The sequence below is a fragment of the Ammodytes marinus genome (assembly GCF_949987685.1).
Source record: "Ammodytes marinus genome assembly, chromosome: 2".
Lineage (NCBI taxonomy): Eukaryota > Metazoa > Chordata > Actinopteri > Uranoscopiformes > Ammodytidae > Ammodytes > Ammodytes marinus.
In genome coordinates, this window is record NC_137231.1 from 36,215,471 (window position 1) to 36,243,358 (window position 27,888).

The 27,888-nt window shown below is 40.2% G+C and overlaps 1 protein-coding gene across 3 annotated transcripts; it reads left to right on the forward strand.

The window, feature by feature from the left end:
• The first annotated feature begins 8,738 nt into the window (after positions 1-8,738).
• On the forward strand, positions 8,739-27,560 carry LOC307263946 (NACHT, LRR and PYD domains-containing protein 3-like). Of its 3 annotated transcripts, XM_080045251.1 has the most exons (10): positions 10,941-11,076; positions 11,724-12,009; positions 13,996-14,055; positions 14,576-16,379; positions 16,478-16,648; positions 17,791-17,961; positions 18,145-18,306; positions 22,943-22,989; positions 25,883-26,094; positions 26,253-27,560. In XM_080045251.1, exons 2-10 carry the CDS (start codon positions 11,733-11,735, stop codon positions 26,352-26,354), a joined length of 3,006 nt encoding a protein of 1,001 aa, XP_079901377.1. In that variant the 5' UTR covers positions 10,941-11,076; positions 11,724-11,732; the 3' UTR covers positions 26,355-27,560. The 3 variants fall into 3 exon arrangements, with proteins under 3 accessions (XP_079901376.1, XP_079901377.1, XP_079901375.1); XM_080045250.1 differs by lacking the exon at positions 10,941-11,076 and adding an exon at positions 8,739-8,775 and having other exon boundaries at positions 25,883-27,560; XM_080045249.1 differs by having other exon boundaries at positions 25,883-27,560.
• The last annotated feature ends 328 nt before the right edge of the window (positions 27,561-27,888 follow it).

Genomic DNA, 27,888 nt, shown 5'->3' on the forward strand with positions numbered 1-27,888 from the left:
TGCGAAACCAATAATCAATAGAACTAGTATATCAGAAGATTTCTACATTGGCTCACAGGAGTGTTTGTAAGTTGAAACTAGAGTAGTGTGATAGATTTGAATGGTTAAAATCAGAGTTTGCTGAGCAAAGGCCTTTAAATGTTAGAGGTCACTGTGAGAGACGAAAACAACCTGTTAATTGATTAACTTCATCCGTGCTGGGTCCTGTGATATGAAACCATATGCCTATTTTAGGAGTACCAGCATGCCAAGGGTTTTGATATAAGACTGCGCACAGGCGTATACTAGCAGCTTTGGGGGAAGCCCTCCATGCTCATGATATCACCAAGTCCTCTGTATTGTCTGATGGAATCTCTTCTGAAATAAACTTGGAACATCTGAGGAGCTTTGGCCGTTCCAAAAGACTGTTCCAGTTGTTATACAAAAAAGGACCTTGTGCAGTTTTCATTGACTGAGACTTTGGGAGGAAATGGCTGGACTGCATCATGCTGGTACGTCGCTATGTGTTTATGTACCCTCTGAAGAAGAAGACAAAGAAAAAGAAAAGAAAGTGGGCTGTTCCTGAACTGTATGACTACAGTTTCTAAAAACAGTTGCCACAAGTTTAGGAACCAACAACATCATGCTATACTGGCTGTTGTGTTGCTGCAATACTCTTGTCAGTAACAACGCTGTCATCTGAGATCTGATTTGGGAACCACAAACTGCAGCAGAGGGTTTCCCGGGTCATGTTGGTCCACTACCATCAAAAAATAGACTATTGGCCTTTCATTCCATGGGTGAAAAGGAGGGCCTTGCTACCGTCCGTGCCAAGCGAGGGATTTCGTCACCACTGGTGAGAGGCTGCTGTCCAAGAGAGAGTGAAGTTCGCCCCCACCCGGCGGTCAGCCTGATGTCACGGAGATATGCGGCTGTGACGTCAGTGGCCGCTGACAGCCAAACTGGGTCGTCTAACACTGAACTGTGCAAGCAGTTTCTCCTCCACGTGACTCCTGTGCACTGTATTGGGGGGTGGTTGACCTCAGGAGAAAGGGAATTGTTTTTCTTGGCGCAATTTCTCAATTTCATTTATCGTTGGGGATTTGGTGCATTCGTATTGTTGGTCTTAATAAAATGTAGTGTACTGCAGTAATGCCTTTAACTATGCATTGTATTCTACATAACTCTTAAAGAGTGTTTCAGTGTTTGTTTTGGGTTACTCTCATTCAAATTTCTATGTTTCCACCTCGTTTTGGTAAAAGAAGTTTCTTTTAAAGGAGGGCTATGTGATAGATTTGAATGGTTAAAATCAGAGTTTGCTGAGCAAAGGCCTTTAAATGTTAGAGGTCACTGTGAGAGACGAAAACAACCTGTTAATTGATTAACTTCATCCATGCTGGGTCCTGTGATATGAAACCATATGCCTATTTTAGGAGTACCAGCATGCCAAGGGTTTTGATATAAGACTGTGCACAGGCGTATACTAGCAGCTTTGGGGGAAGCCCTCCATGCTCATGCTATCACCAAGTCCTCTGTATTGTCTGATGGAATCTCTTCTGAAATAAACTGAAACAACTGATGAATTGTTCAGCCTCGCCTTTGTCTTAGTCAGCATGGGGAAGATTCGGTTACCACACGACAATACTTTTAATGACCACACAGCCAGGCTGGTGGAATTTGTTTTCAGTACAGCTCCTTGGTACAGGTTACAACTTTACATTGAACATTAAACATAGATACAGACAGGCACATTACATAATACAAAAGGGCCATGCTTAATCCTCAGCGTTCAGATTTTAGAATGTTACTTGCAGTGGGACTGTTTTTGAACCGAGTTGTTTTGGAGGCAATTGTCCTCTAACACCTCACAGAAGTAGCTGGAAGGCATAGTGTGCAGGGTGAGTGGGATCAGAGATGATCTTGCGGGCTCTGTGTAGTGTGTAACAGTTTGCGGGATAGTAATTCAAGGGATGGTAGGGGGGTGCCAATAATTTTGGATGCTCTGTTGATGCGCTGTAATTTCTTCCAGGAGAGTGAGTCAAGACTGGCAAATCAGACTGATGGATGAGGTGAGGATGCTTTCAACGATGGCAGAAGCGGAGCAGAAGATGGGACCTTACTCTGAACTTCTTGAGCAAGTCTTTGCTGGGATTTTTTTAAATGTGTGATATGGAATCTACCCTTATTCATATATGGTTTTCAGCTACTCTTTAGACCACCGATGGGCTAAAGCCCACTGTAGCAAATGGTTATTTGTGATATTGGACTATAAAAAAAACTGATATTTTATTTTGTATTTGAGCAGTTACAACAACAAATCATGGACATGGTAAAAACGGTACTATCATGAGCTACTGTGGTCCCCTCTTCCACCCAAAACATTACTGCAGCCACTAAGTGTATTTAATAATTTTATTCAATTGTTGCACCTTAACATAAAAACCTGCTCTAAATATTTTATGTAATATAGGCCTATGTATTTATATTCAAAATTATAGGCTATTAAATGAGTGTTCTCATCTGTTTATAGATTGTATGTGTCCTCCCTTGTCATGTATTACTGTTGATAACATTTTCAGTCTGTAGACCAAAATAAAATTAATATTATTACAAATACATTGAGATCAGCTTGTTTAGCCCTTAGTCAACACTAGGAGACATTTGTTTCAGCTATGAGCGTTTTAATGCCCTCTCTCAGGTGCTCGGAGGTGATATTAAGAATATGTTCAGCTCTGTTGGGGTTGTTGGACCAAACTGGAGGCAGGGAATTATGTGACGTGACTGAGGCTGAGCTCGTCTACTGGTAGGCTAACTAGTAGAGCGAGTGCTGTTAGCCTAGCTCCTGGCTCGTGCTGATGTTGCTAACAGGGTGTACGTCACAGTACTTCGGCTAGATGGGACTATCTCCCTCCCCCCAATGTCACTACATGCCCTTTTTTGGTACGAGGAAGTGAGGCGGAGTCAAACTCAGGCAAGATGGCGGCGCGCACACGCCAAGAAAGAAGGGATACTCCTCGGTGAACTGAGGTCGGCCATGCTGCTCTATCCATTATTTATACTATCTATGGTCTGAACAGGATCAGCGGGGCGCTGAGGCCGCCATGTCATGTTTGTACAGTAGCACAGAACGGACAAACTTAAAGGCCTTACACGTTTTTATACATAGTGGGCGTCCTGGAGAAATGCACCTGTTGGAAGACCAAGAAGAAGTATCAAAATATGGTTTTAATACACACCTCTGGAAACTGGTCTTGTTTTTCATATCATGTGTTTACATACCAGTTTACAGAGTCTAGGCTGTGTATTAACACCAGATTTTTTCTTCAGCACACACAAATCAAAATCAAATCAAATATTTTTTATTTGTATAGCCCAATATCACAAATAGACATTTGCCTCAGTGGGCTTTACATTCCATAACATATGACACCCTCTGCCCTTACACCCTTAGCTCGGCTGAGAAAAAACTCCCAGTAAAAAACCCTTTACCGGGATTAAAAAAATTGAGAAATCTCAGGGAGAGTTGACAGAGTAAGGGATCCCTCTCCCAGGACGGACATACTGCAATAGATGTCATAAGTAGAGAAAATCACGAAGGAATTTACACTGCTACACAGTACAGACAGGTAGCGGATCATGAGGAGATATCAACTGATTTTAACAACAAACGTTCTCCAGAATCACTGACTCCACCTTTAATCTCGGTCATAACAGTGGTACTGGGAGAAAGCCTGATACATTTTGAAGGAGGTCAAGTCAAAGTCACTTCATTGTCAATTTCTACAAAATGTTCCAGACAGAGGAATCAAAATGTTCTTTCTCTCCGACCCACGGTGCAATAAGAACAAAATAATAAAACAAGATAAGATGAAATAATTAATATATTCAATAAATACATTCTGTAAAGTTCACGGTGTAAAAAGTCTGACAACAAATGCTTTAGTGGATTTGTCCCTCAGTGCTTGTCCTGACGTGCACTGTGGTTAGAGGTAAGTGCATGTTGGTGTTGTGTGGAGTCTGTAATAAATGTTCAAAGGTGAAACACTAGGTTCACCTGACAGCTCGTTCACACACATAGTGAAGAGAAAAGTGGAGCAGACATGTTGCTACACACACAAAATAACTGTCCCATAATTACATCATAAACATCTGAGTTCAACTGTATTCACCAACGCATACACAGGCAGCCACATGTGAACACACACTTATATTCATGATTCCCACACATCTTTACCACTAAAAAAATATCTAATTACTTTTCCATGATATTTGACCCGATTTCCATAATTTATTTTGGCATTTATCTTAAACCATGTGTTATATTTGCAATTTTAACGTCATACATTATTAAACATTCACTTCTCAGGCATTCTAGTGGAAAAGCAAACAAGCAAGATTTTAAACAATAGTAATTCAAGGATCTATTTTACATAATGTTTGACATGTTTTGGGGATTTCTTTTTATGAACATGTTCAGTGAATATCTCCTGACGTTTAAGTACCATGTGTGCACTAAAAATAACTGGTGACAATACACAGCCTAGGCTCTGTAAACTGGTATGTAAACAAAGGGTTTCTTAAAACAAAAAGGGCCCACTGTAGCTAGCAACATGCCCGTTTACAGAGCCTATGCTGTGAATTAACACTGCCCACACACAGCACAGACAGGTAGTGGATCATGAGGAGATATTCACTGATTTAGATAAAAAGTGATTTAGACAACAAGCGTTCTCCAGAATCACTGACTACACCTTTAAACTAAAGCATGTTGAGTGTGAGCGTCCTCCTCTTCCTCCTCTCAGCAGCTCTGACTTCAGCTTGTAGTTTGTTGGTTTGGACAGAAGGTGGTGCTGCTGCATCAACAATGAACTGAGACTCAACCACACAACACTGCAGACAGACAGACAGACAGACCGATAGACACTACAGGGAGACAGACAGATAGACAGACACACTGAAGTCAAACAGACAAAACACAGACAGACTGACTGAATGACTGACAGACAGACAGACAGACAGACATACACACTGCAGTCAGACAGACAGCACACAGGGAGACAAGAAAGGCTCAAACCTGTGACACATGGACACAACTAAAATTCTTCAACATACAGTAAATATCAAGTTCAGACCTACTTGCCTTAATTGTTTTGTTTCAGATTACATTTATCTATTAGTCTTTAATTGTTTATTTGCTTTAGTAAACTCACTTTGGACTATGAAGTGTAGCTCAGTGTTCTGCCCTGTCATAGACCTTTACAGGAAGATGCCTTGCCACTACCCCGCACCTTAGTTCTGTGTTTGTTTGTTTTGTTGTTAGTGTAACCCAGTGACAAAAATGGATTAACATAAATAAAGACATGCCCATAACCCCGCTGATGATAAGATCATTATAATACATCATTGTATGATTATTTTATTATTTTATTTCCTGCATTCCTATTTGCTAAAATAGCTTGTCAATCAATGTTGGTCTCGCATTGAGTGGTTTGATTGGTTATCAGGAGGAATGCAGACTCCTCATTGGATGGTAAAGTTAAGTCCCGCCTCCATGAGAGAGAAAAGTTCGACACGGCATGAGATGAAATTAATACACAAAGAGAGACAATTGATTTATAAAACAAGTTAAACTACAAACGTGAGTGAAACTAAAGTGTAAAATGTCTTTGACGTATTATCTGAAGAGAGGAAGACAACCTGTGTACCGGAGGATAACCGCTTCCTGCATTGTTTCGGTGAGTTTCACGGAGTTGGGCTATGGCTATTTATAGTAACAGGTGTTACCTGCCGATACGGCTAATGCTATTTACAGTTACAGACCTGTGTTGTCTGCCGGTACGTGGCTAATGGGCTAATATATTTACTGGCGTGTCTATCCACGTGTGGTGTCATATAAAGCATGTGTGTTCTTTATTTTGAGAGAGAGAGGGAGAGAGAGAGGGCGGAGAGAGAGAGAGGGATGGAGGGAGGCAGGTAGAGAGAGAGAGAGAGAGAGAGAGGGAGGGAGGAGAGGGGAGGAGCACCCTTTATTGCATTTTGATTTTAACATGCAGCGTATCTGTAACATTGTGCACAGTTAGTGTTAATATTAATGTGTAGCATGTTTAACCTTTTATAAATAAGGTTCCTCTTTATCAAACAAAGATGGGTTCCCCTGGTGGGATTAATACAGAACCAACCTAACTTCACCTTTAATAAATTAATAAATACAAATACTGTAGCAGACAACTTTTTGGAAAACATATATAAAAGTCCCTCAATGCCACTTTATTGTGATATGGGTTACTGTGTTAAATGTAACCTGCTTTGTAGTTTTAGAGCTAACGTTCGTTATGGTTGTCTCGTGCAGCAGCTATCAGTGCAACACACAGCTCCCACTCTGTTTGCTGTGATACATTCAGGTTAGTCGCGGCATTTCCTTTAGCTGCTTTAGCCTTCACACAGACTTTACAGCTGTCAGTGGTTTTCCTCATTGTCCGAAGCTGCGAACCATCTCTACACGACTGAGGTGACGGGGGCCTTTTTTAGCAACATAATCTTCACTTTTTACATTTATATTGTCAGCTAATTACTCTTATGATGATAACTAGGCTTAGTTACCTGTTAGCTACTTCTATTAGCTAAATACTCGTATTTAAATAATCTGAATTGTGCCTCAGATCTAGTACTTCTAGATACAGTAGATGGTGAAACTCAAACGGTGAAAAAGTTGATTGTGGAACGAATGACGGACACTTCTCAGAGAATAAGATGAACACAGACGCTCCACAATGTAAGTATAATTACATCATGTGTTTTATTCACTAACAAAAATTTAATTTTCATAAATATTATAAAACTTAGTTGAAAAAACTGCTTCTTACTGTCTACTGCGTTTGCCAGGACTGAAATAACATAGTTAGATGGATTTAGTGCATTTGGGTTGCTTCAAATTTAGTAAATTCCCGTTTATTCCCATAAATTCCCAAGGAAAGTTTCCCGGAATTTTGCAACCCTACTGCCGACTAACGCATTAATACACGAGGGGAACTCCTCCTATGGAACACAGGCGCTCCACAATGTGTAATGATACATGATTTGTTTTTCATTAAAACTAAACTGTTTTTTCATATAAGTTACGACGTATGTTTTACAACTGAAAATATTATAACATACAAACTGCTGTATGTCTGTTTTTCAGAAAGTAAATAAATTAGATTATAGATAAATATATAATATTTATATCTCAGTATCCTGTTTGCAGCATATGTTCAGTGATCTTGTCTGTTTAGTAGCGACAGCCACAAATAGATGATTATAAATAGCTGTATGTCAACACATCATTACACCTGTGAGATACAATTACATAGAAGATCTCCTGCTTTAGTTAGCTGTTAGTTTACTACTCTTACTAAGATAACTAGGTTTAGTTAGCTGTTAGTTAACTACTTACTAAGATAACTAGGTCTAGTTAGCTGTCAGCTAGGCTAGCTATCAGCTAACTACTTTTAACAAGATAACTCAGTTTAGTTTATGTCACTAGCTGCCTCTACCTCTGCAGACATTTTCCAGACACTGTAGTGTAGTGTCTGTAGCGACTGTTTTGACTTTTTTGGGATGTTCGCACGCAAAAAAGAAGCATAAATACAGTTTTGGAAACCTTATATAAACTAAGTGAGTGTAGTTTAGTATAGTGTCTGTAGTGAGTGAGTCCTTTCCCTCCAGCTGTATTAATGCGTTGTGTCGTTGGCCGTTATATGGGGGGGGGGGGGGGGGATTTCTCAACTGTATCAATGTGTTAGTTAGCAATAGTAGGAGCGTCTCCTGCACAGTGCCGACAGGTTCACGCTGCGCTTTGCATGAAGTGTGTGTTTTAATGTTAATGGGTTGGACCGTTAAGACTATCCCTGTGCCAGTCGCACCAAACTGACACACAGCTAAATCAGCTTGAGCCTATTCTCCTCGCAAGCTGCTTGTCCAGCAGCAGAAATACAGTGAAAATGATGTTTCACATCGTAGGCTACAAGCCACAAAACGTGGCATTGACATAGGCCTACATATTTTAACCATATCAAAACAACAATAGTTTAATGTTTTTCTTTTTTATTTATAGGTTTGTAATTCTGCAATTTTCTTTTTCTTTCTGGCTGTGAAGGAAATGATGAACATAAAGAATCAAATCAAGTCATGTGAGTCGAGTCCACGTGACACAGCTCAGGTGTTCCATCACCTGGACGGACAGGTAACGTGCACACACACACACACACACACACACACAGAGCTGCAGAATGTGGTCTGTCTTCTTCATTCCTGAGACTGTGTGCTTCTTTGTTATCTTTCTGTAGAATCTGATGACATGACACTCACTGGCACAAATTCAAACTTCCAAAGAATCAATCAATGCCGTCTGTTAAGTGCCAAGACACACAAACCACAAACTCATCTATTCATACTGAGTTAGACATTGTGAAACAGACTTTTTCCAATAGGCCTAGCTGCACACACACACACACACACACAATGTTATAACTTGTGTCAAACAGGTGTAGCAGGTGAGCCAAGCCAAGTCCACTTAAATGCAGCTAAGGTGTGTGTGTCCGCGCCCACACACACGCACACACAGACACTCTCTCACACACACACACACACACACACATACATAGACACCCTCTCACACACACACACAAGCACACACACACGCACACAGGAGTGGGCGGTGATAATGTTCAGGGTATAAATCGTTGTATAATCTGATCGGAGCCTCACAGCGCGATGGACTCACCTGAGAGGACGGACTGTCACTACCCAGCAGAACAGGTGAGCTCAAATCTCTCTTTTCATTTAAAATCAGCTCAGAAAACAGATTCTGTATTTAACTCTTTAATGGTTTTCTGATTCTTGTGTCTTCTTTCGTGATACGGAAATCTCCGCACGTGTTTAATGGAACAGCTAAACTTTACATTTGATCTTTATCTTTTCTGCCTGTTTGCAGTTTTTCCTCTAAAATAAGAAAAGCCACAAAAAGTCAAACTTTGTCTTGTCTTCACATTGAAAAACATTTTAACCCATCAATGCCCAACGTGGGAATTTATCATAATCTTTTATTATCATTGTTAAATCAGCTAAGAGGAAAATTTAAATATTTCTGAAACAGTCAAATTTTTTCTCTGATCATAATTTACATGTAACAGCAAACGAGACCATCAGTGCAGAGAACGCTATTTTTATATAGTTTTTCTTTAATGCCTTTGTCATGGGTATACGCTCACCCAGGAGCAACAGCTGGCGTGGTAAAAAAAATACCGCTTTTAAATACCAAACGGATCACACACAATATGAACACATCTCTATCAGTCAACACAGGTGCAGAGATCCACCTTAGCCTCAGGCAGGTAAAGCAGAGGAGGCGGGGACAGACTGGAAACACTTGGCACTTTTTAATCTCCAGTGTTTCCTCATGGGGGCCTGCCAGACTGGGAGTTGTCTCTGGTCTGGCCGTTGGGGGGCTGTCCTGCCCCCCCCCCCCAAAAGGTAGCTTCCTCCACGCCGCAGGTCTCAGTGCCCAGCCATGTCTCTTTAGTGACAGCTAGTGTGTGAGTTTGTGTGTCTGCGCGTGTATGTGTGAGTGTGTCTATGAGTGTGTATGTATCTGTGCATGTCTCTGTGCAGGATGTTTGTGAATATCTTTTTGAAATACTCTGTAGAGTTAAAGAACAATTACTTTAGTCAGATTCTCATGTAATGTTGTTAGTTTGTTCAGTAGAATCAGCAGCAGTTTGATTGTAATCTGAGCTCACGATATCAGTGAATCTGCAGAATGTGTCTGAACTGGTTCCACAGCTTGGATCCACTTGACTGAGCTGCTGTTATTGTTGAGCTGTTAAAGGCACTCAGCGATTGTTATCCAGGACACTTTTTGTCAAAATGTGCTAATTTCTGCTCATTATCAGCTACCATTCTAGTGTGTGTGCACACTGTAAAAAGTTGGTGTTTACACACAACCGCGGCTCTACTAACAGTGATCTAAAAAAGCATGGAGGATGAAGTGTTGAGTGTGTTTTGAAGAAGAGCTTTGAAAGCAGACAGGCTCTGTGGCAGCCTGAGGTTCTAGAGGTTCTGGTTCCCCTTTGTTAGGAACCAGGACTGAGGAACACAGTGAAAGGCCTTCCCTCGGGTAGACGTTACAGAGTGCCAATGGCAAATCGTAACATTTTTAAAAATTCCTTCACTCCTAAAGCGATTGGGGTACTGAACACCATGTCCCGCTGATGTGTATACTGCCACTGCTGCCCTGCTTCTTGCCCTGAAGATGTTTGTGTGTAAATGTTGTTGTTGTTGCTTTTGTTGTTGTTGTTGTTGTTGTTGTGTTGTCCTGCTTGTTGTTTTTTTGTATGAGACCAAAGACGAATCTCCACACCGTGGACAATAAAGATTTAACTAACTAACTAACTAACTAAAGCAACATGTGGTTAATACAGTAGTGAACCAATGGGATCCACTCTGCTGCTGCAACACATCTGTCAGAGCTGATCTGAGCTTTATATCATTAGCTGGTCAGTTAGCACCATCTAGTGGACAGACAGGAGAATTACAACATTTAAAAGTTGAAATTAGTTTAGTTCATGATTTTATTTTTTTTATCTTGTTGATATTGTATATGGTTCTTATTGGTTAAAATACTTTTCTGTGTTTTTTTTATGGTATTGGAAACTTTTTTGCATTGTTGAGTTGCATTAATTTAAAGGTAATTTGAATTCTGTAGGTTCAGGTGTGGAAACTGTTTTTCGCATTTGTAATAGTTATATTTTCTTAACAATTCTTCATGTTTTGTTCCCATCTCTAGATGAATACAATACAGCAGAATTTTTTTTTGCAGAGATCCACATTAGCCTCAGACAGGTAAAGCAGAGAAGGCGGGGACAGACTGTAAGCACTTGGCACTTGTTGAACTGGTTTTCACGTGACTGTTGTTTGTTTTTAGACTTTGACTGAGAAGTTATGAGGGTGTCACACACCAGGACTAAGCAGGATGAAATGAGCAGCGTCTTCTCTCCCAGTGTTTCCTCCACACATGAAGGAGGAAAGTGTCATTAAGTCGACCTGAAGTCAGTTCAGCAGGTGTGCGTATGAACATTGCCACGCAAAGTATGGAATTTACCAAAATGTACTTATACTTAGGATTGTGTGTAAATTTTGCTTACGAGCAGAATCTAGTGTTAGAATAGCGATATTACAAGCAAAAAGCAAAGCATTAAAGAGTGTCTGTGGCTGTGTCTTGATTCAGGGGTTGCACCCTACGTAGGCTGCATTTGAAGACCGATTGCGTCATAGCGGCGCGCAAAGGCTGTCCCGTTTGCAAGGCTCCTTGCAAGGCTCCTCGTATGCGGCCGAGAAATGCAGCCTTATTTGTAAGAGTGAATTTAGAACCTTTTCTACGCACTGTTGATCAAAAGTTTTCAAGACTGCGTTTGCTGTTATCATGTTAATGATATGTCCCAAACATAAAAATACCTTTGCGTCCATGTCGTTATCCTTACCATGTAAAGCCCCCCTCAAAGATCCCTCACGTTAATTGAAAAAAGTTGAGGCTGTGCGCCACCTTATTACAGTTGGGTTAAGTACAGCTCTCAGAGCAGCAGTAGGAGTTTTAACACACAAATCAAATTAACAAAGCTCCTGTGTCGGCCAATCATAACTCCTGTTGGTGCTTTGATGCATTTGTGTTAGTTTTCCTTCAGGTTGACAATACTGTCTGATTTTAGCAGGAAGCCACAATGACATCAAAGGACCTTTTGGACACTCTGGACGATTTACTAAACGATGAGTTGAATCTCTTCAAATGGTATCTGAGGGAGCCTGGCATCATGAAAGGCCACCAACCCATCAAAAAGTCCAAACTAGAGAAGGCTAAAACGACATGCATCATAGTCGATCTGATGGTGGACGCCTACACACTTCCTGGAGCTCTGGTCGTGACCAAGAAGGTTTTAGAGGAGATGAAGCAGAATGATCTGGTGAAGAAACTGCCAGACACCATCGCAGGACCAGAAGGTTAGTCATACTCTTTATTTGTATTTTTAAGGTGCGGCCACAACAAAACGCGCCCAACGCACCTAATCTGCCGCTTGATCATTTTGTGTCAAAAATGATTCAACGCGCCTACGCAGCTAGTCTCCCTCCACATATATTTATTCCCCTAATCAACCATGGCTGCGATCAGACCCGACCCGACACAAGAGCGATCATGTCTGCACAAAAAAACAACAACACGGCCAACAATCGTGCCGAAAGACAAATAAACAGCAACTGAATGGAACAAATAGCCTTAAAACAGCATTGCATATTCACGCCCCCACTGATTTTGTAAGTTTGCCCACTTACAATGAAATGAGCGGTCTATGACTTTAATGGTAGGTTTATTTTAACAGTGATAGACAGAATAAAAAAAAGAAAATCCAGGAAATCACGCTAAATAAAATATATAATTTTTTCCATTTCATTGAGGGAAATAAGTATTTCATCCCCTATCAAAACATTGCAGGAAGTCTCCTGGTTTACTTTACCCATGTCTTCTAACCCCGAGCGGCTTCATACAGCAACAGCCGCCCGCAAATACTTTTCCTCCTCGGTGTTTCTCAGCCTCTGTGTACACTGTCCTTCCACCGTGTCGATGTCCGTGACGTCGGGTCCTTCTCCAAGCTGATTGGCTATCGCGGCTAAGCGTCACGCGTTGGAGCGGAAAATTACATTTTTTGAACTTGCGCGTTGGTGCGTTACGCGCGTTGGTAAGGCGGCTACTGCGACCAGCGCACCGCTTTACCACGGCTAATACATCAACGCGCCTAAACCAATGGTTCCCTATGCAAAAATAGGATTTTTTGTTGCAAAGAAGGTCAAACTAAATCTAAATTGTTTCCGTTTCATAAGAAGGGACTTGTCATTTCAAACGGCCAAATTATTTATGCACGCTATGATTTCTTCTTATTCGTCATACTGTATCACATCATGGTCACAAGCTTTTTCTACCGCATTAAAACCTATCTTTTCAATATACAAACAGACAATAAAAGTCATGGACCGGAAACCCATGAGATGGCATCACTGTGGCATTCTAAAAAAACACAACCTTTTCACCTTCGAAAACGTTATTAATTTTAGTAATCTTAAATTGTTTTTAAAGTGTGTAAATAACCATGTGTCACCACTGTTGTCTGAATTGGCCATCAGACGTCCGAGCTCTCGTCGGGCAAATACACGAGCCTCCATCAATGGTGATTGTCTTGTTGCCATGTACAAGACATCTTTCGCCCAGTCTGTTTTCTCTGTAAAAGGGGCAAAACTATGGAACCTCTTGCCCACTAGTCTAAAACTAGAGACTAACAGCAACACTTTTAACAGAGAAGTTAAACGGCTCAAATCAAATCAACAGTGCTCACACAAATAAGTTACAACTGGTTTATTGTCTGATCATGCTGCCTTTATTTTACTCTATGTATATATATATATATATTTGACTCATTATATTGCTGCTCTGTACTCTATTGTATACTGCATTTTTATTCTTTTAATTATAATTTTTTTTTATCAGTATTTGATCTTGTTTCTGTCTTGTTTAGTTTTTTTGTTGTTTTTAAAAAGCCTCCTGTGGACAGGTGTTGAAAACTAGCATTTATGCTAATACACTGAAAACAATGCATCTGGTTCGTACAATGACATTGTCATGTCCATGTCAAATAAAATCTTCTACTACTACTACTACCTTCAGGCATAAAGAGTTGGCAAAAGAATACTGGTGGAGGAACATGGCCTCACTACAGAGGCCCAGTGCATTCACCAAATAACTAAAGGCCTGATCTTGTGATTATGAGAAAAAGTTTAGGTTATCAGTCATTGCTGATTGAGAGAACAGAGGTGTGATGTTGCTGCTCTTAGTTTGAGAGACTGCGAGGAATGTGGATGGTATTATTATCATTATAATATAATACATGTGTAACGAAACACATAAATTAAAAAACATTTCCTCTCTCATGGTGTCAGTTGACGTCAACGATGTTCAAGAGACTTCAGCAAACATCGGAGCGTCCTCTCAGATTGAAGGTAAAAATGTATTTCCTTTGAATAAGAAGCTTTGAAACTGCTGCTAACATGGAGATTTAAATACTGCTCAAGACCACAAGTCAAGTATCTCTAGATATCGAGTTTTAACAAAAGAGAGTGTATTCCAAACATATTACGCTTCACAAGAAAACTTTTTTTGTGTTCACAAAAGATATGTGTTTTTTTTAATACAATCCTGAAATTAATCTGATGACAAATTGATTTAATTTTATTTTTAATCTGTTCAGCCTAATGTCATGGTTATTCCACCCTGACTTTACTCATCAACTAATTAAAGGAATACTCGTCATTGTTATCCAAAACTCTTTTAGTCAAAATCAGCGAATATCTGCTCACCTATTCCGTAGTGTGGGCTGGAAAAGAATGTCCTGTGTTTATCCTGTTCACAACTGATGTTCTGAAGAGATTTAATGGAAGATGAAAATAAAGTTTAAATGTGGATTAATCAGTTTTATTGTAGCTTTCAGTTACTGATCACATTTGTTCTTTGTTCTTTCAGGAGCCAGAGTTGCAAAGTGTCAGCGTGAACTCAAGTCAAAACTGAGGAAGAAGTTCCAGTGTGTGTTTGAAGGGATCGCTAAAGCCGGAAAATCTACCCTTCTGAATCAGATCTACACAGAGCTCTACATCACAGAGGGAGGGACTGGAGAGGTCAATGATGAACATGAGGTCAGACAGATTGAAACAGCATCCTGGAAAACAGACAGACCAGAAACAACCATCAGACAAGAAGACATCTTTAAAGCCTCACCTGGAAGAGATGAACCAAGTAGAACAGTGTTGACAAAGGGAGTGGCTGGCATCGGGAAAACAGTCTTAACACAGAAGTTCACTCTGGACTGGGCTGAAGACAAAACCAACCAGGACATACAGTTCATATTTCCATTCACTTTCAGAGAGCTGAATGGGCTGAAGGAGAAAAAGTTCAGCTTGGTGGAACTTGTTCATCACTTCTTCCCTGAAACCAAAGCAGCAGGAATCTGCAGCTTTGAAGGGTTACAGGTTCTGTTCATCTTTGACGGTCTGGATGAGTGTCGACTTCCTCTGGACTTCAAAAACAATGAGATCCTTACTGATGTGACAGAGTCCACCTCAGTGGATGTGCTGCTGACAAACCTCATCAGGGGGAAACTGCTTTCCTCTGCTCGCCTCTGGATAACCACACGACCTGCAGCAGCCAATCAGATCCCTCCTGACTGTGTTGGCATGGTGACAGAGGTCAGAGGGTTCACTGACCCACAGAAGGAGGAATACTTCAGGAGGAGATTCAGAGATGAGGAGCAGGCCAGAAGAATCATCCCCCACATCAAGACATCACAAAGCCTCCACATCATGTGCCACATCCCAGTCTTCTGCTGGATCATTGCTACAGTTCTGAAGAAAGTGTTGAAGACCGGAGAGGGAGGAGAGCTGCCCAAGACTCTGACTGAGATGTACATCCACTTCCTGGTGGTTCAGGCCAAACTGAAGAACACCAAGTATGATGGAGGAGCTGAGACAGATCCACACTGGAGTCCAGAGAGCAGGAAGATGATTGAGTCTCTGGGAAAACTGGCTTTCGAGCAGCTGCAGAAAGGAAACCTGATCTTCTATGAAGCAGACCTGACAGAGTGTGGCATCGATATCTCAGAAGCCTCAGTGGTCTCAGGAGTGTTCACACAGATCTTCAAAGAGGAGAGTGAACTGTACCAGGACAGGGTGTTCTGCTTCGTCCATCTGAGCGTTCAAGAGTTTCTGGCTGCTCTTCATGTCCATCTGACGTTCATCAACTCTGGAGTCAATCTGATGGCAGAAGAACAAACAGCATCCTGGTGGTCTAAAGTCTTCGGAGGCAAAGCTAATCTAACACATCTCCACCAGAGTGCTGTGGACAAGGCCTTACAGAGTCCAAATGGACACCTGGACTTGTTCCTCCGCTTCCTCCTGGGTCTGTCACTACCAACCAATCAGGATCTCCTAAGAGGTCTGCTGCCACAGACAGGAAGTAGCTCGTGGACCAATCAGAAAACAGTGAAGTACATCAAGAAAAAGATCGCAGAATCTCCCTCTGCAGAGAAAAGCATCAATCTGTTCCACTGTCTGAATGAACTGAATGATAGTTCTCTAGTGGAGGAGATCCAACAATCCCTGAGTTCAGGACGTCTCTCCACAGATAAACTGTCTCCTGCTCAGTGGTCAGCTCTGGTCTTCATCTTACTGTCATCAGAAAAAGATCTGGACGTGTTTGACCTGAAGAAATACTCTGCAACAGAGGAGGCTCTTCTGAGGCTGCTGCCAGTGGTCAAAGCCTCCAACAAAGCTCTGTACGTACGGTAGGATTTATTCACTAATAAATACTCTGCCATCTTTTAACTGACAAAATAATAATGTATTACTCTTTCCCTTACCGTTGTCTCTCCAGGCTGAGTGGCTGTAACCTCTCAGAGAGAAGCTGTGAAGCTCTGTCCTCAGTTCTCAGCTCCTCCTCTAGTCTGAGAGAGCTGGACCTGAGTAACAACAACCTGAAGGATTCAGGAGTGAAGCGGCTAGCTGTAGGGCTGCAGAGTCCACACTGTAAACTGGAGACTCTTAAGTAAGATTTCACTGTGATGTTTATCTGTAACATTTAGCTTCTATGTTAATTATTTTGTTTGGTGACAAGTCTATATGAAAGATAAGTATACATTTGGATCATACTGTGACATTAATGATCATATAATTATATGAATATACCTCTAATATACATGATAAATATAGTCATGAATTGTTACTGAAACTTAAAGGTGCATTATATAACTTTGTGTGTGTCAGAGAAGTGAACATCTTCTAAGGTATTCTCATAATTGACTAAAAAAACTTTTCTTATAGGAAAATGTAGAACACTATTTGAAGTTAGAAAGCTTCTGAAAAGTTACTGTTTCACTGTTGTTGTTGTTGTTGTTTACAGCAGCAGGGCCCACAGTTTGGTTTACGAACATATTCTTGTTTTAAGTATGGTTTTGGTTCCATGTTCCTCAAAATAATTTAGCTTTGATTTATGATGATAGAATTATTCAATACTCTGAATTTTGTAAACTAACTGCAGGCTTTTACACTTTGATGAATCCTCAGCTCCATCAGAACTGTCTCATTTCAAAATCCAATAAAAACTCACAAGCCACTTGATCCCCACTGACTATATCTTGCCCATAATATCCTCCAATATTGACTTAATATCATTCAAAGGTAACACGCAAAGTATAGTCACACTAAAATAATCCTTCTACATGATCACTTCTGCCTTCTGCCCCACTAGATTGTGTGGTGGTGTGTTTATCTGCACTGCCCCCCAGACTTAGCTCCACTCAGGAAGCAGAAATGTATCGATTGGACTGAAGCAGCATTTAAGTCAAAACATTTACTTTATGGTTTTTAGTGTCAGTCAACAAGATTCCTTTCTTGACTGATTTAAAAACACCAGACATTATGTGTGTGCGTGTGTGTGTGCGTGTGTGTGTGTGTGTGTGTGTGTGTGTGTGTGTGTGTGTGTGTGTGTGTGTGTGTGTGTGTGTGTGTGTGTGTGTGTGTGTGTGTGTGTGTGTGTGTGTGTGTGTGTGTGTGTGTGTGTGTGTGTGTGTGTGTGTGTGTGTGTGTGTGTGTGTGTGTGTGTGTGTGTGTGTGTGTGTGTGTGTAGATCTTTTTACAAGAAGATTAAATTGAAAATCGATAACTTTCCTCTTACTGTTGTCTCTCCAGGTTGAGTGGCTGTAACCTCTCAGAGAGCAGCTGTGAAGCTCTGTCCTCAGTTCTCAGCTCCTCCTCTAGTCTGAGAGAGCTGGACCTGAGTAACAACAACCTGAAGGATTCGGGAGTGAAGCGGCTAGCTGTAGGGCTGCAGAGTCCACACTGTAAACTGGAAACTCTCAGGTCAGATTACCAAACAGTTCAACTGATGACCATTAAACCACAGATCAGTATTTATTATAGACGTGGCTCTAAAATATTCTATCTGGACCATAACGTACAACAACATACAAATAAAACTCACCATCGTGTGTGTGTGTGTGTGTGTGTGTGTGTGTGTGTGTGTGTGTGTGTGTGTGTGTGTAGTCTGTCAGGTTGTCTGATCACAGTGGAAGGCTGTGCTTCTCTGGCCTCATCTCTGAGGTCCAACCCCTCCCATCTGAGAGAGCTGGACCTGAGCTACAACCATCCAGGAGACTCAGGGGTGAAGCTGCTGAAGGATCCTCTCTTGAGACTGGAGACTCTCAGGTATGAAGAGACACCAAGAGCTCACACACTGTTTCTCTGTTACACTGACAGGCTGAGGACTGTTGGCTCACAGTCTGTATCAGTTTAGCTGACTGACAACAGCAATTCAATCTCATGGACACTGATCGCTGTAAATTCAACTTTTATTTCCTATAATTTAATTCATAATTTAATCATTAATACAATTTTAGACGGGTATGGACAAGATAAGTGTTTACCTTCTTCTAGGCCCTTTTGAACATGAACCATATTATTGAGTTGTTTATTTGTTGCTGAGGATCCTGCTTTTTTATTTTTATTGCTGATACGTTTTACTTTGTATTTGTATTATTTTAACATGAAGACAATGAATTGACTAAATATAAATAATATAATAAACACATTCTGTCACTACACTATATCTAATTTCATGTCTCTGGTAGGAAAATAGTTTGTACTCAACCAAACACCTCAGCCCGTCCACTACGCTCTCGGGCTGCAACAAGGAATGGATAAAAATCAATTATTAAAAGAGGTGGTATTTACTTAAAAGCTTATATATTTAGCAGATGTTGTATGGCATATGTGTTTTTTTAACTTAGCCAATGGCCTGCAGTTAACCCATTGATGACCCATGCTGCGCGAAGCAACATTCTATCTCCTGCCGGCTGCTGCGTGGTGCAGCATTGTTGTTTTATCTAATTTTCATGCATAGAATGCACTGTCATTGGTTCAAATACACATGAGGAGGGTTTTGTTGATTTTTTAAAACCACGTGACCACCCAAATGTTGTGTGGTTTGCTGAAAATCACGTCAATTAAAAAAATAATAAATAAGCCAGCTGTGTGTTCACCAGGGCTGTAAAGTAGCGAATTACATTTACTCGTGTTCCTGTAATTGAGTAGTTTTTTCGTGTACTTTAAATTTTTTAAGTGATTTTTAAAACCTATACTTTTACTTTTACTTTGAGTATGTTTATTGTGAAGTATTGTACTTCGCTACATTTTATATCACCTGCGTTACTGAGTAAAAAAATAGATAGGCTAAAGGAGAGAAAAGAAAAGAAAAATCGCGGGGGGCTTTTATTTTTACGGCACAATACCGGAAACTAACACAGTGAATGATCGACAGGAGGAGAGAACACATTGCGACTACATGATAACAACAATGCAACACATTGCTTCCCTCTATCATGAAAACAAAATAATCCTAGTTCAACTATCATTGTACGGCACGTAAAGACGTGAATGCTTTTAAATGCAGCGAACCTTTCATCCAGCCGTGCGATCGGCCCCTCCCTCACCTGATAGTTTAGCTTTCAGCTTAACAGTGCAGAGTAGGATGGAGACGGTGCGTGTTGCCGGGAGCTTTGAAAAACTTCCAGAAGACGGCAGAAAGTCAGCCTTTGGTCGAGAAGAAAGGTAAAACTAATAGACTAATGTGCAAGATATGTTACGCGCGGATGACATGCGCGACCGTGAGAGAGAGAGAAAAAAAGGCATATGCGACCCAGCTGCACCTCAAAACATCACGAACAATTAGTTTACTCACTTTAAGTCGAATCCAAGTGGTCTATGACCAAGCAATAAAGGAATAAAAAACACAAGAAGTTTAAAGCTCCTTGCCACCACAACAGTCATCAATTAAGAACACTGTAGCCTACAATGCAACTTGCTTATCCTGCCAGCTCCATGAGATATCAATAAAATATGCCCTCACATTCCTGCTAGCAAAAGACGTGCCCTATCATTCATCCAAGTAATCATACTTTTACTTGAGTAGAATATTTTTGTATTCTTTCCACCTCTGGTGTTCACTTGATCGGTGATAGTGTATTACAAAACAGTTAGTGGCGTTCAGAGCGCAGAAATTAGGTCTACTCACACAACACATTACTTCTATTTAGGAACAATATTTATTGATTCAGGCTATATTTTGCTGCTCCAACTCAAGTCAGCCCAGCCAGGCGATAGTTAAGTTTCAGTTTTGTTTTCATCTCCGTGGTATACAGCCGTTTGGACCAGCTGATCGGCTCCCGACAGCAGGAGTCAGTCTGCGTTCCAGTTGTACTGGGATGTCGGATTCATGGTGCCAGTGATAACTGAACTAAATTATAATATAAAGCTATCTCTTCCTCCCTCTATCTGGCTTTCTCTCTCCACTGCACACTCAGTCACTACTATCCATGCTTAAAGGAAGCAGGATTATAACCTCATTTAGCACATATATTATTATATTTTATATAGTGGTGGGCCGTTATCGGCGTTAACGTGCTGCGTTAACGCAAAACTCTTATCGGCGATAAAAAAAAATATCGCCGTTAATCTCTTATTCCACCTCCTGTTCGGCTCAGGGGAGATGGTTCCCTCCAGGGCCGATGGCTGTTCGCCGTCAGGGTGAACCCCCTTCCGTGTGTTCTCTGGTCGGGTAATAATAGCCGGGGGCCGTTGTTGACACTTGAGGAGCCTTTATTGCAGGAGCGAAGCTTCTCTCACACACCCGCCGCTCTCTCTCTCCATCACTTGCCCACGACACACACCACCTGGCTGCAGGATCGCTAATGTAACACTCAGCGCCAAACCCCCTTCACAAATCTGTCTATTCAATGTTTACTTATGAATGTATCCATGTACGTAACTCTGACATGTACATAACTTAATTTATTGTTAATAATATGGTCTGTTTATAAATTCGGCATATGATTAAAGCATCTAAACGCCCGTAATCATGTTAAACGTTTACTGTTTTTAAGTTATTAATGCCACTCGCTCCCGCAGATACACAGCAGAGGGAGGTCTTATATTCAGCCATTGCTAAAGGGAGTGCTGTATTATGGAACGGCCGCTGTGGTACGAAATTCCAGTCTCAACAATGTTTCCTACACGAAATTATAACTCTAGCGTCTACAGCCCGTTGTTTTCATGTAGTGTAACTTGTGTAATGTGTTACATTATTCAGCTGTTGCCGTGATGTCGGCTAACGCTGATGCTAATGATAACTAGCTCTCCGTCGCACAATAGACTGTAGGTTGGTGTTGCAGCCAGCTGTTAGGTGAAGCGCTGTCCCACAGGTAAAAGCCATGGACCTATAAAGCCTGTCCAATATTCACTCTAGTCCAGCTTCTTGAAAAGTTTATAAGGACTTTATTATTTATGTAAAAATTATATTTAATGTTTCACTTGAAGCACAAAAGTAATGGCTTTATTTTCTGTTATAGCCTATAGCCTACCCAACAAATTAGTTTTTTCGTTTTTTTTAAGCACAAAAAACAGTGCAATGTTGTGATTTTTAGCCTTATATCTGATTAAATTGTTAGAATATTATTTGTTCGCAATAATTAGACACTCGTTCTGATGACGAAATGAAAGCCACCTGGCTTGAGAAACACGTTCTCAAAGACTTACTTTGAGTCATTATTTAGGAGCACACAGACTTACTTTGAGTCATTATTTAGGAGCACAAAGACTTACTTTGAGTCATTATTTAGGAGCACAAAGACTTACTTTGAGTCATTATTTAGGAGCACACAGACTTACTTTGAGTCATTATTTAGGAGCACAAAGACTTACTTTGAGTCATTATTTAGGAGCACACAGACTTACTTTGAGTCATTATTTAGGAGCACACAGACTTACTTTGAGTCATTATTTAGGAGCACACAGACTTACTTTGAGTCATTATTTAGGAGCACAAAGACTTACTTTGAGTCATTATTTAGGAGCACACAGACTTACTTTGAGTCATTATTTAGGAGCACACACATATTATGAATGAATTCAAATGAGCCATTTTAATCTAGATTAATCTAGATTAATTCCAAAATTAATCTAGATTAATCTAGATTAAAAAAAATAATCTATGCCCACCTCTAATTTTATATCATTTATTCATTTTTCCCCCCATCTAATTTTGACGATTTTTAGAATAATGTGTTGGTTTGTAAGTGCTAAGGGAGCATGTCCAAATGAAACCTGTGACCCCTACCTTTTAAATGTTTTTTATTTCATGTTTCTATGTGCTACACAGGCTTAGATATTAAGGTTTAGGTAGACGTTGACAATTCGTAGTACTTTTTCAGAAAACCCTCAGGAGATAAGGACATGTATCCTAGAGTGCCATAGTCATCAATGGGTTAAAGCTATTTCACATCAACGTTTTTTTTAAACTTTATTTTATTTGTTTTTCGGGATGAATAAAAAAAACAAACAAACAAAGAACACATAGGGCAAGCATGGGCCATATAGAAATGCAAGAATAAAAAAAGGACAGGAAAAGGAAACATTTAATATTTTTTTATTATTATTATTTTATAATTTAATATTATTTTGAAAAGCTCAGGGACCTGTTGTTTGTGAACTTTGTATCACTGTCAGTTTGAAATAATGTTCTGTGTTTTAAAAGAAAGCGTTGGGAATAAGATTAAAAAAAAGTTTTATCCAAATCATTAATTAATGGGAAAAAAATCACCCGATTAATAATGTATCCAGATGATTGGGTTTTTTTTCGTTTGTATTTTTCCATTGATTTTCAAAGGGGTAGACATTTATTTATTTGTGCCATGTATAAATGAGATAGAATTACAAATATACAACCAAAGAATATGTCGCTGATGAGGAAGCTTCTGAAGGTTCATTCTGACTCTGTTTCTCCCTCCAGGGTGGAACATGGTGGAGAGCAGAGGCTGAAACCTGGTGTGGAGAAGTGTAAGTGTGTGTTCACTTTGATTCAGGAAAACAAGGCAGCACATTTAAAGCAGTTTAAAGGTGTAGTCAGTGATTCTGGAGAACGCTTGTTGTCAGAATCACTTTTTCTCACAATGGCCCTCATTTATCAACCGTGCGTAGACCAGAAAAATGGGTGTACGTACATTTCCACGCAAATCTCGGCATTTATCAATATGGACGTGAGCGTAGGATACGCTCAAATCCCACGCCAGCTCTCAGCTCGTGTACGCAAGTTTGTAAACAGCATGGACTCGCAGTGCAGGCTGTGCCGGGTAGCCGATGACTTTGTTGGACAATTATTAGAAGATAATACAAATGCAGTGTTTGCTCAGACCGAAATAAATATATTAATCACTTAAAATTGTGCAGCTTATGTAGTAGGAGAGCTGATTCAATAGTGCGCACACCGGCCACTTAGGAGCCCTGCATGGGACTGCGTAAGGGCAGTTGTCTCCGACTTGGAGCAGCTGGGGGGACACTGAGACACGGGGGCTGCATTCATTCAAAATGTTAGCCTAAGTAGCCTATTAAATATGTAGTAGGCCTACACTGCTCTTTATGATAAAGAATACACGGCACAACATTCAGCTTAACATTTTATTTATTTTAAGCACTTTTTAGATGTTAGTTCCTCTTTTAATATGTCATTGATCGCTTAAGCGAGCGATTTATTTCCACCGTTAACCGGCACGTTTTTCCGATCTGCTAGTGGAGCAGCTCAGCAGGACAGTGGGCGCTCTCACAGCTGATCGTTGCCGGGTCGCCTTGTGCAGCTGACGGCCGGGCTGACCACTCATGCCAAGTGCATGCTGTCATACAGTAAAATGCAAAATGTGTTATTTTTTTTGTTTTTAAAACCCTTTTGAGTAGTGCTATCTAAAAGGGCCAATACATTCTAATCATTCAAATCTCTGGAGACGTGTATTTATTTTATGGGGACCATTATCAGACAGTTGGTGCGTCTGTTTCTCCTCTACCACTTATATTATGCCCGCACCCCCAGCCCAGTTGGTTGCATTTCAGAACAGCAACACGCTTTTTTTAGTGGCGATTTTTGAGTCAGACCACTTTTTCTTCGTCTATGTAAAGAAATGGCAACATATAATTGTATATGCTGTTTTATAGCATTTGAGCGATAGCCTTCTGATGTAAACCTCAGCTGGAGATCGTTTGTTGTCAACACCAACGCTGTTGACCGCAGCAGTTATTTCCTTCCTAACTGCTGCCTTCTGTCGTTCTTTGATGGCGCTTGTAATGCTCCGAAATGAAACTCTTTTTTTCTACTTTCGCTGTTATTCTTTCAATTTCTACTTCAGAGAAGTTCCTCTTCTGTGCCGTAATGCGCATATCCATGTTGTAAAACCTCTGGGCGAGGCCTCTAAACTGAGAAAATTTAGGGGCGTGATACGATCGTTTTCAGCCGCCGCATTTATCAATAATTGCCTGGCGTACGCTGAGACTGGCGAGATACGACTGTTTGATAAATCCCACGCGATACCTGGCGTAGGGAGGTATTTGCGCCAGAATCTGCACAAGTTTGATAAATGAGGGCCAATGAGCGAATATCTCTTCACAATCCGCTACCTGTCAGTACTGTGTGTGCACTGACAAAACAACTGAGTTTTAATACACAGCCTAGGCTCTGTAAACGGGCATGTTGCTGGCTACGGTTGGCCCCTTTGTTTACATACCTTTTCTGTACATGCTCATTTACAGAGCCTAGGCTATGTAGTAATACCAGTGATTAGTTTCAGGGCACACAGTACGGACAGGTAGCGGATCATGAGGAGATATTGACTGATTTTGAAAAAAGAAAAAAATTAAATCAAGCCTTCTCCAGAAGTTACTGACTCCACCTCTATATCAAAAGCTGAAAGTAGATTTTGATTGATTCAATTTATTTCAGACATATCAAAAATACAGAACAAAATGAAAAGCATGAAAATGAAAATACAATAAACACAAATTATGTTTAAATTATTTCACAAAAAAGAAAAAAGAAATAAATTACATATATTGATATAATATAGGAAGGAGTATGAACTTATTTAATTCCACAGCTCAAAAAATAATGTTTATTATATTAGCTTCTTGTATTCCTTATAATCTCTATACAATCTATCTATACAATTGGCGATACTATATTTGATATTTACAATTCATACATATATACAACTTGATATACTATGATATTTTATAATTTATATATTTTTACAATCATATATCTATATATTTATACAATCAATATATCTATATCTATATACACATACAACTATGAATACAACTTGATGTACAATATTTACACTTTAAATATACAGGTGATACTCGTATTATTAGAATATCATGGAAAATTAATTGGAATTGAGGCAAGAATTCATTCAAAAGGGCCCAAACCAAGTGCTGAGTACATATGGATGATTATACTTTATAGAGGGCCGACATTTCTGTATTTATAATCCATTCTTTATTGATTTCATGTAATATTAACATTATTTGGGGTTTTCATAAGCTGTAAACCATAATAATCAAAATTATAACAAATAAAGGCTTGAGATATCTCACTTTGCATGTAATAAGTCTATATAATATATCATTTTCACCTTTTAAGTTGAATTACTGAAATAAATGAACTTTTGCATGATATTCAAATTTTTGGAGTTTCACCTGTATATAAATAAATATATACTATCCTTTTGTATTATTATTTAAAAATATATATATTATTATTATTATTATTATTATTATAGATTCAAAACCGTAAGTCATTCTGAAGGTTTGATCTAATTAACAGTCTGTTAATAAAACAACACTTGAACCCATCAGGTGTCTGGTGATAAACTGCTGCTGTGTTGTGTCTTGTTCTCTCCATCAGGGGCCTGTGAACTCACACTGGACACAAACACAGCACACAGAGACCTCAAACTGTCTGACAACAACAGGAAGGTGACATGTGTGTTGGAGAAGCAGCCATATCCTGATCATCCAGAGAGGTTTGACTCCCGTCCTCAGCTGCTGTGTAGTAATGGTCTGACTGGTCGCCGTTACTGGGAGGTCGAGTGGAGCGGAGAAGGGGTTTATATATCAGTGAGTTACAGAGGAATCAGCAGGAAAGGAAGCAGTGATGACTGTGTGTTTGGAGTGAATGATCAGTCCTGGAGTCTGTACTGCTCTGATTATGATGGTTACTCTGTCCGTCACAATAACATAGAAACATCCATCTCCTCCTCCTCTGTCTCTCACAGAGTAGCAGTGTATGTGGACTGTCCTGCTGGCTCTCTGTCCTTCTACAGTGTCTCCTTTGGCTCACTGATCCACCTCCACACCTTCCACACCACATTCACTGAACCTCTGTATGCTGGGTTTATGGTCCATGGGTTTGGGATCTTTGGGGATGGTTCCTCAGTGTCTCTGTGTCGTCTGTAGGAGGGAGAGTCTGAACAGGATCACAGTTACAGAAATCTTTCAGGTTTTTGCAACAAATAAATCAGTTAATTCGATTGAAATGATTCTTCTGTAAGAGTCATATATTAAAGGTGCAGTGTGTAGATTTCATTGCCATTTTTAAGAACAAACTTGGTAAAAAAGTGTAATATAATATGAAGTATGTTTTAATTACTGTATAATTCCTTGAAAATAAAAGCTGTGGATTTCTTTAATATCTTTAGAATTAGTCTTTTATATCTACATAGGAGCGGGGCGCTGAGGCCGCCATGTTGCACCGCCATGTTTCTACAGTAGCTCAGAACGGACAAACTTAACTAAAGGCCTTACACGTTTTTATATACAGTGGGCGTCCTGGGGAAATGCACCTGTTGGAAGACCAAGAAGAAGAAGAAGTACTATAGAATAAATAACTAAATACATCTTCACCTCATCACTTGATATTGTGGAAAGACTTGAGGCAGTGGTGGATGATGCCATCTTTAGTAACTATAGCTTCTTGTCCTTGAAGGCCACCGTAGCTTCTGTAAATTCTCCACAAAGGAAGGGGTTAGCAAGGGAACTAAACTTTATGTGAATGAATAAAGGTGTGTATCATATCTTGTTTCTCTGTCTGTCTTTCTCTCCCTCTCTCCCTCTCTCCCTCTCCCTCTCTCTCCCTCCCTCCCTCCCTCCCTCTCTCTCTCTCCCCCTCTCTCTCTCCCTCCCTCTCTCTCTCTCCCTCCCTCTCTCTCTCCCTCCCTCTCTCTCCCTCTCTCTCTCTCCCTCTCTCTCCCTCTCTCCCTCCCCCTCTCTCCCTCCCTCTCTCTCTCCCTCTCCCTCTCTCTCTCTCCCTCTCTCTCCCTCCCTCTCTCTCTCCCTCCCTCTCGCTCCCTCACTCCCTCTCTCTCTCTCTCTCTGCCTCTCCCTAATAAACCGTAGCTAGTTGATGATGCCCTTGTAACCCTTCTCAGCCCCAACTTTACTTCATTCGGCACTGGGATTTACAGATATAACATTTGCTAAACCAATAATCAATACAACTAGTGTATCAGAATATTTCTACATTGGCTCACTGGAGAAATGAGTGTTTGTAAATTGAAACTAGAGTAGCAAGAGAAAATAAGACTCATGAACAACGGGTATGTTTTATAGAAAAAGATTTGTACTGTATTGATTGAAAACATGAAATAAATATAAATTTAACATGTAACAGCAATCAGTGTTTGGTTCCTTTGAAATAAGAGCAAAATGTTATCAAATGACCTTCACAAATACATTACAGTTTTTCAAACCATTTAAAAACATGTTTAAACCTCTTTAATACTATTTTAAATGTATTCTAGGCGTATTTTTAACCGTTTTTTTAATCTGGCATGAATCTGTTTTAAAAAGTTGTCTATGAAATATGATTGAGCAGGTAGAACCTCCCAGAGAGGCTTTAGAGTTAAACATTAA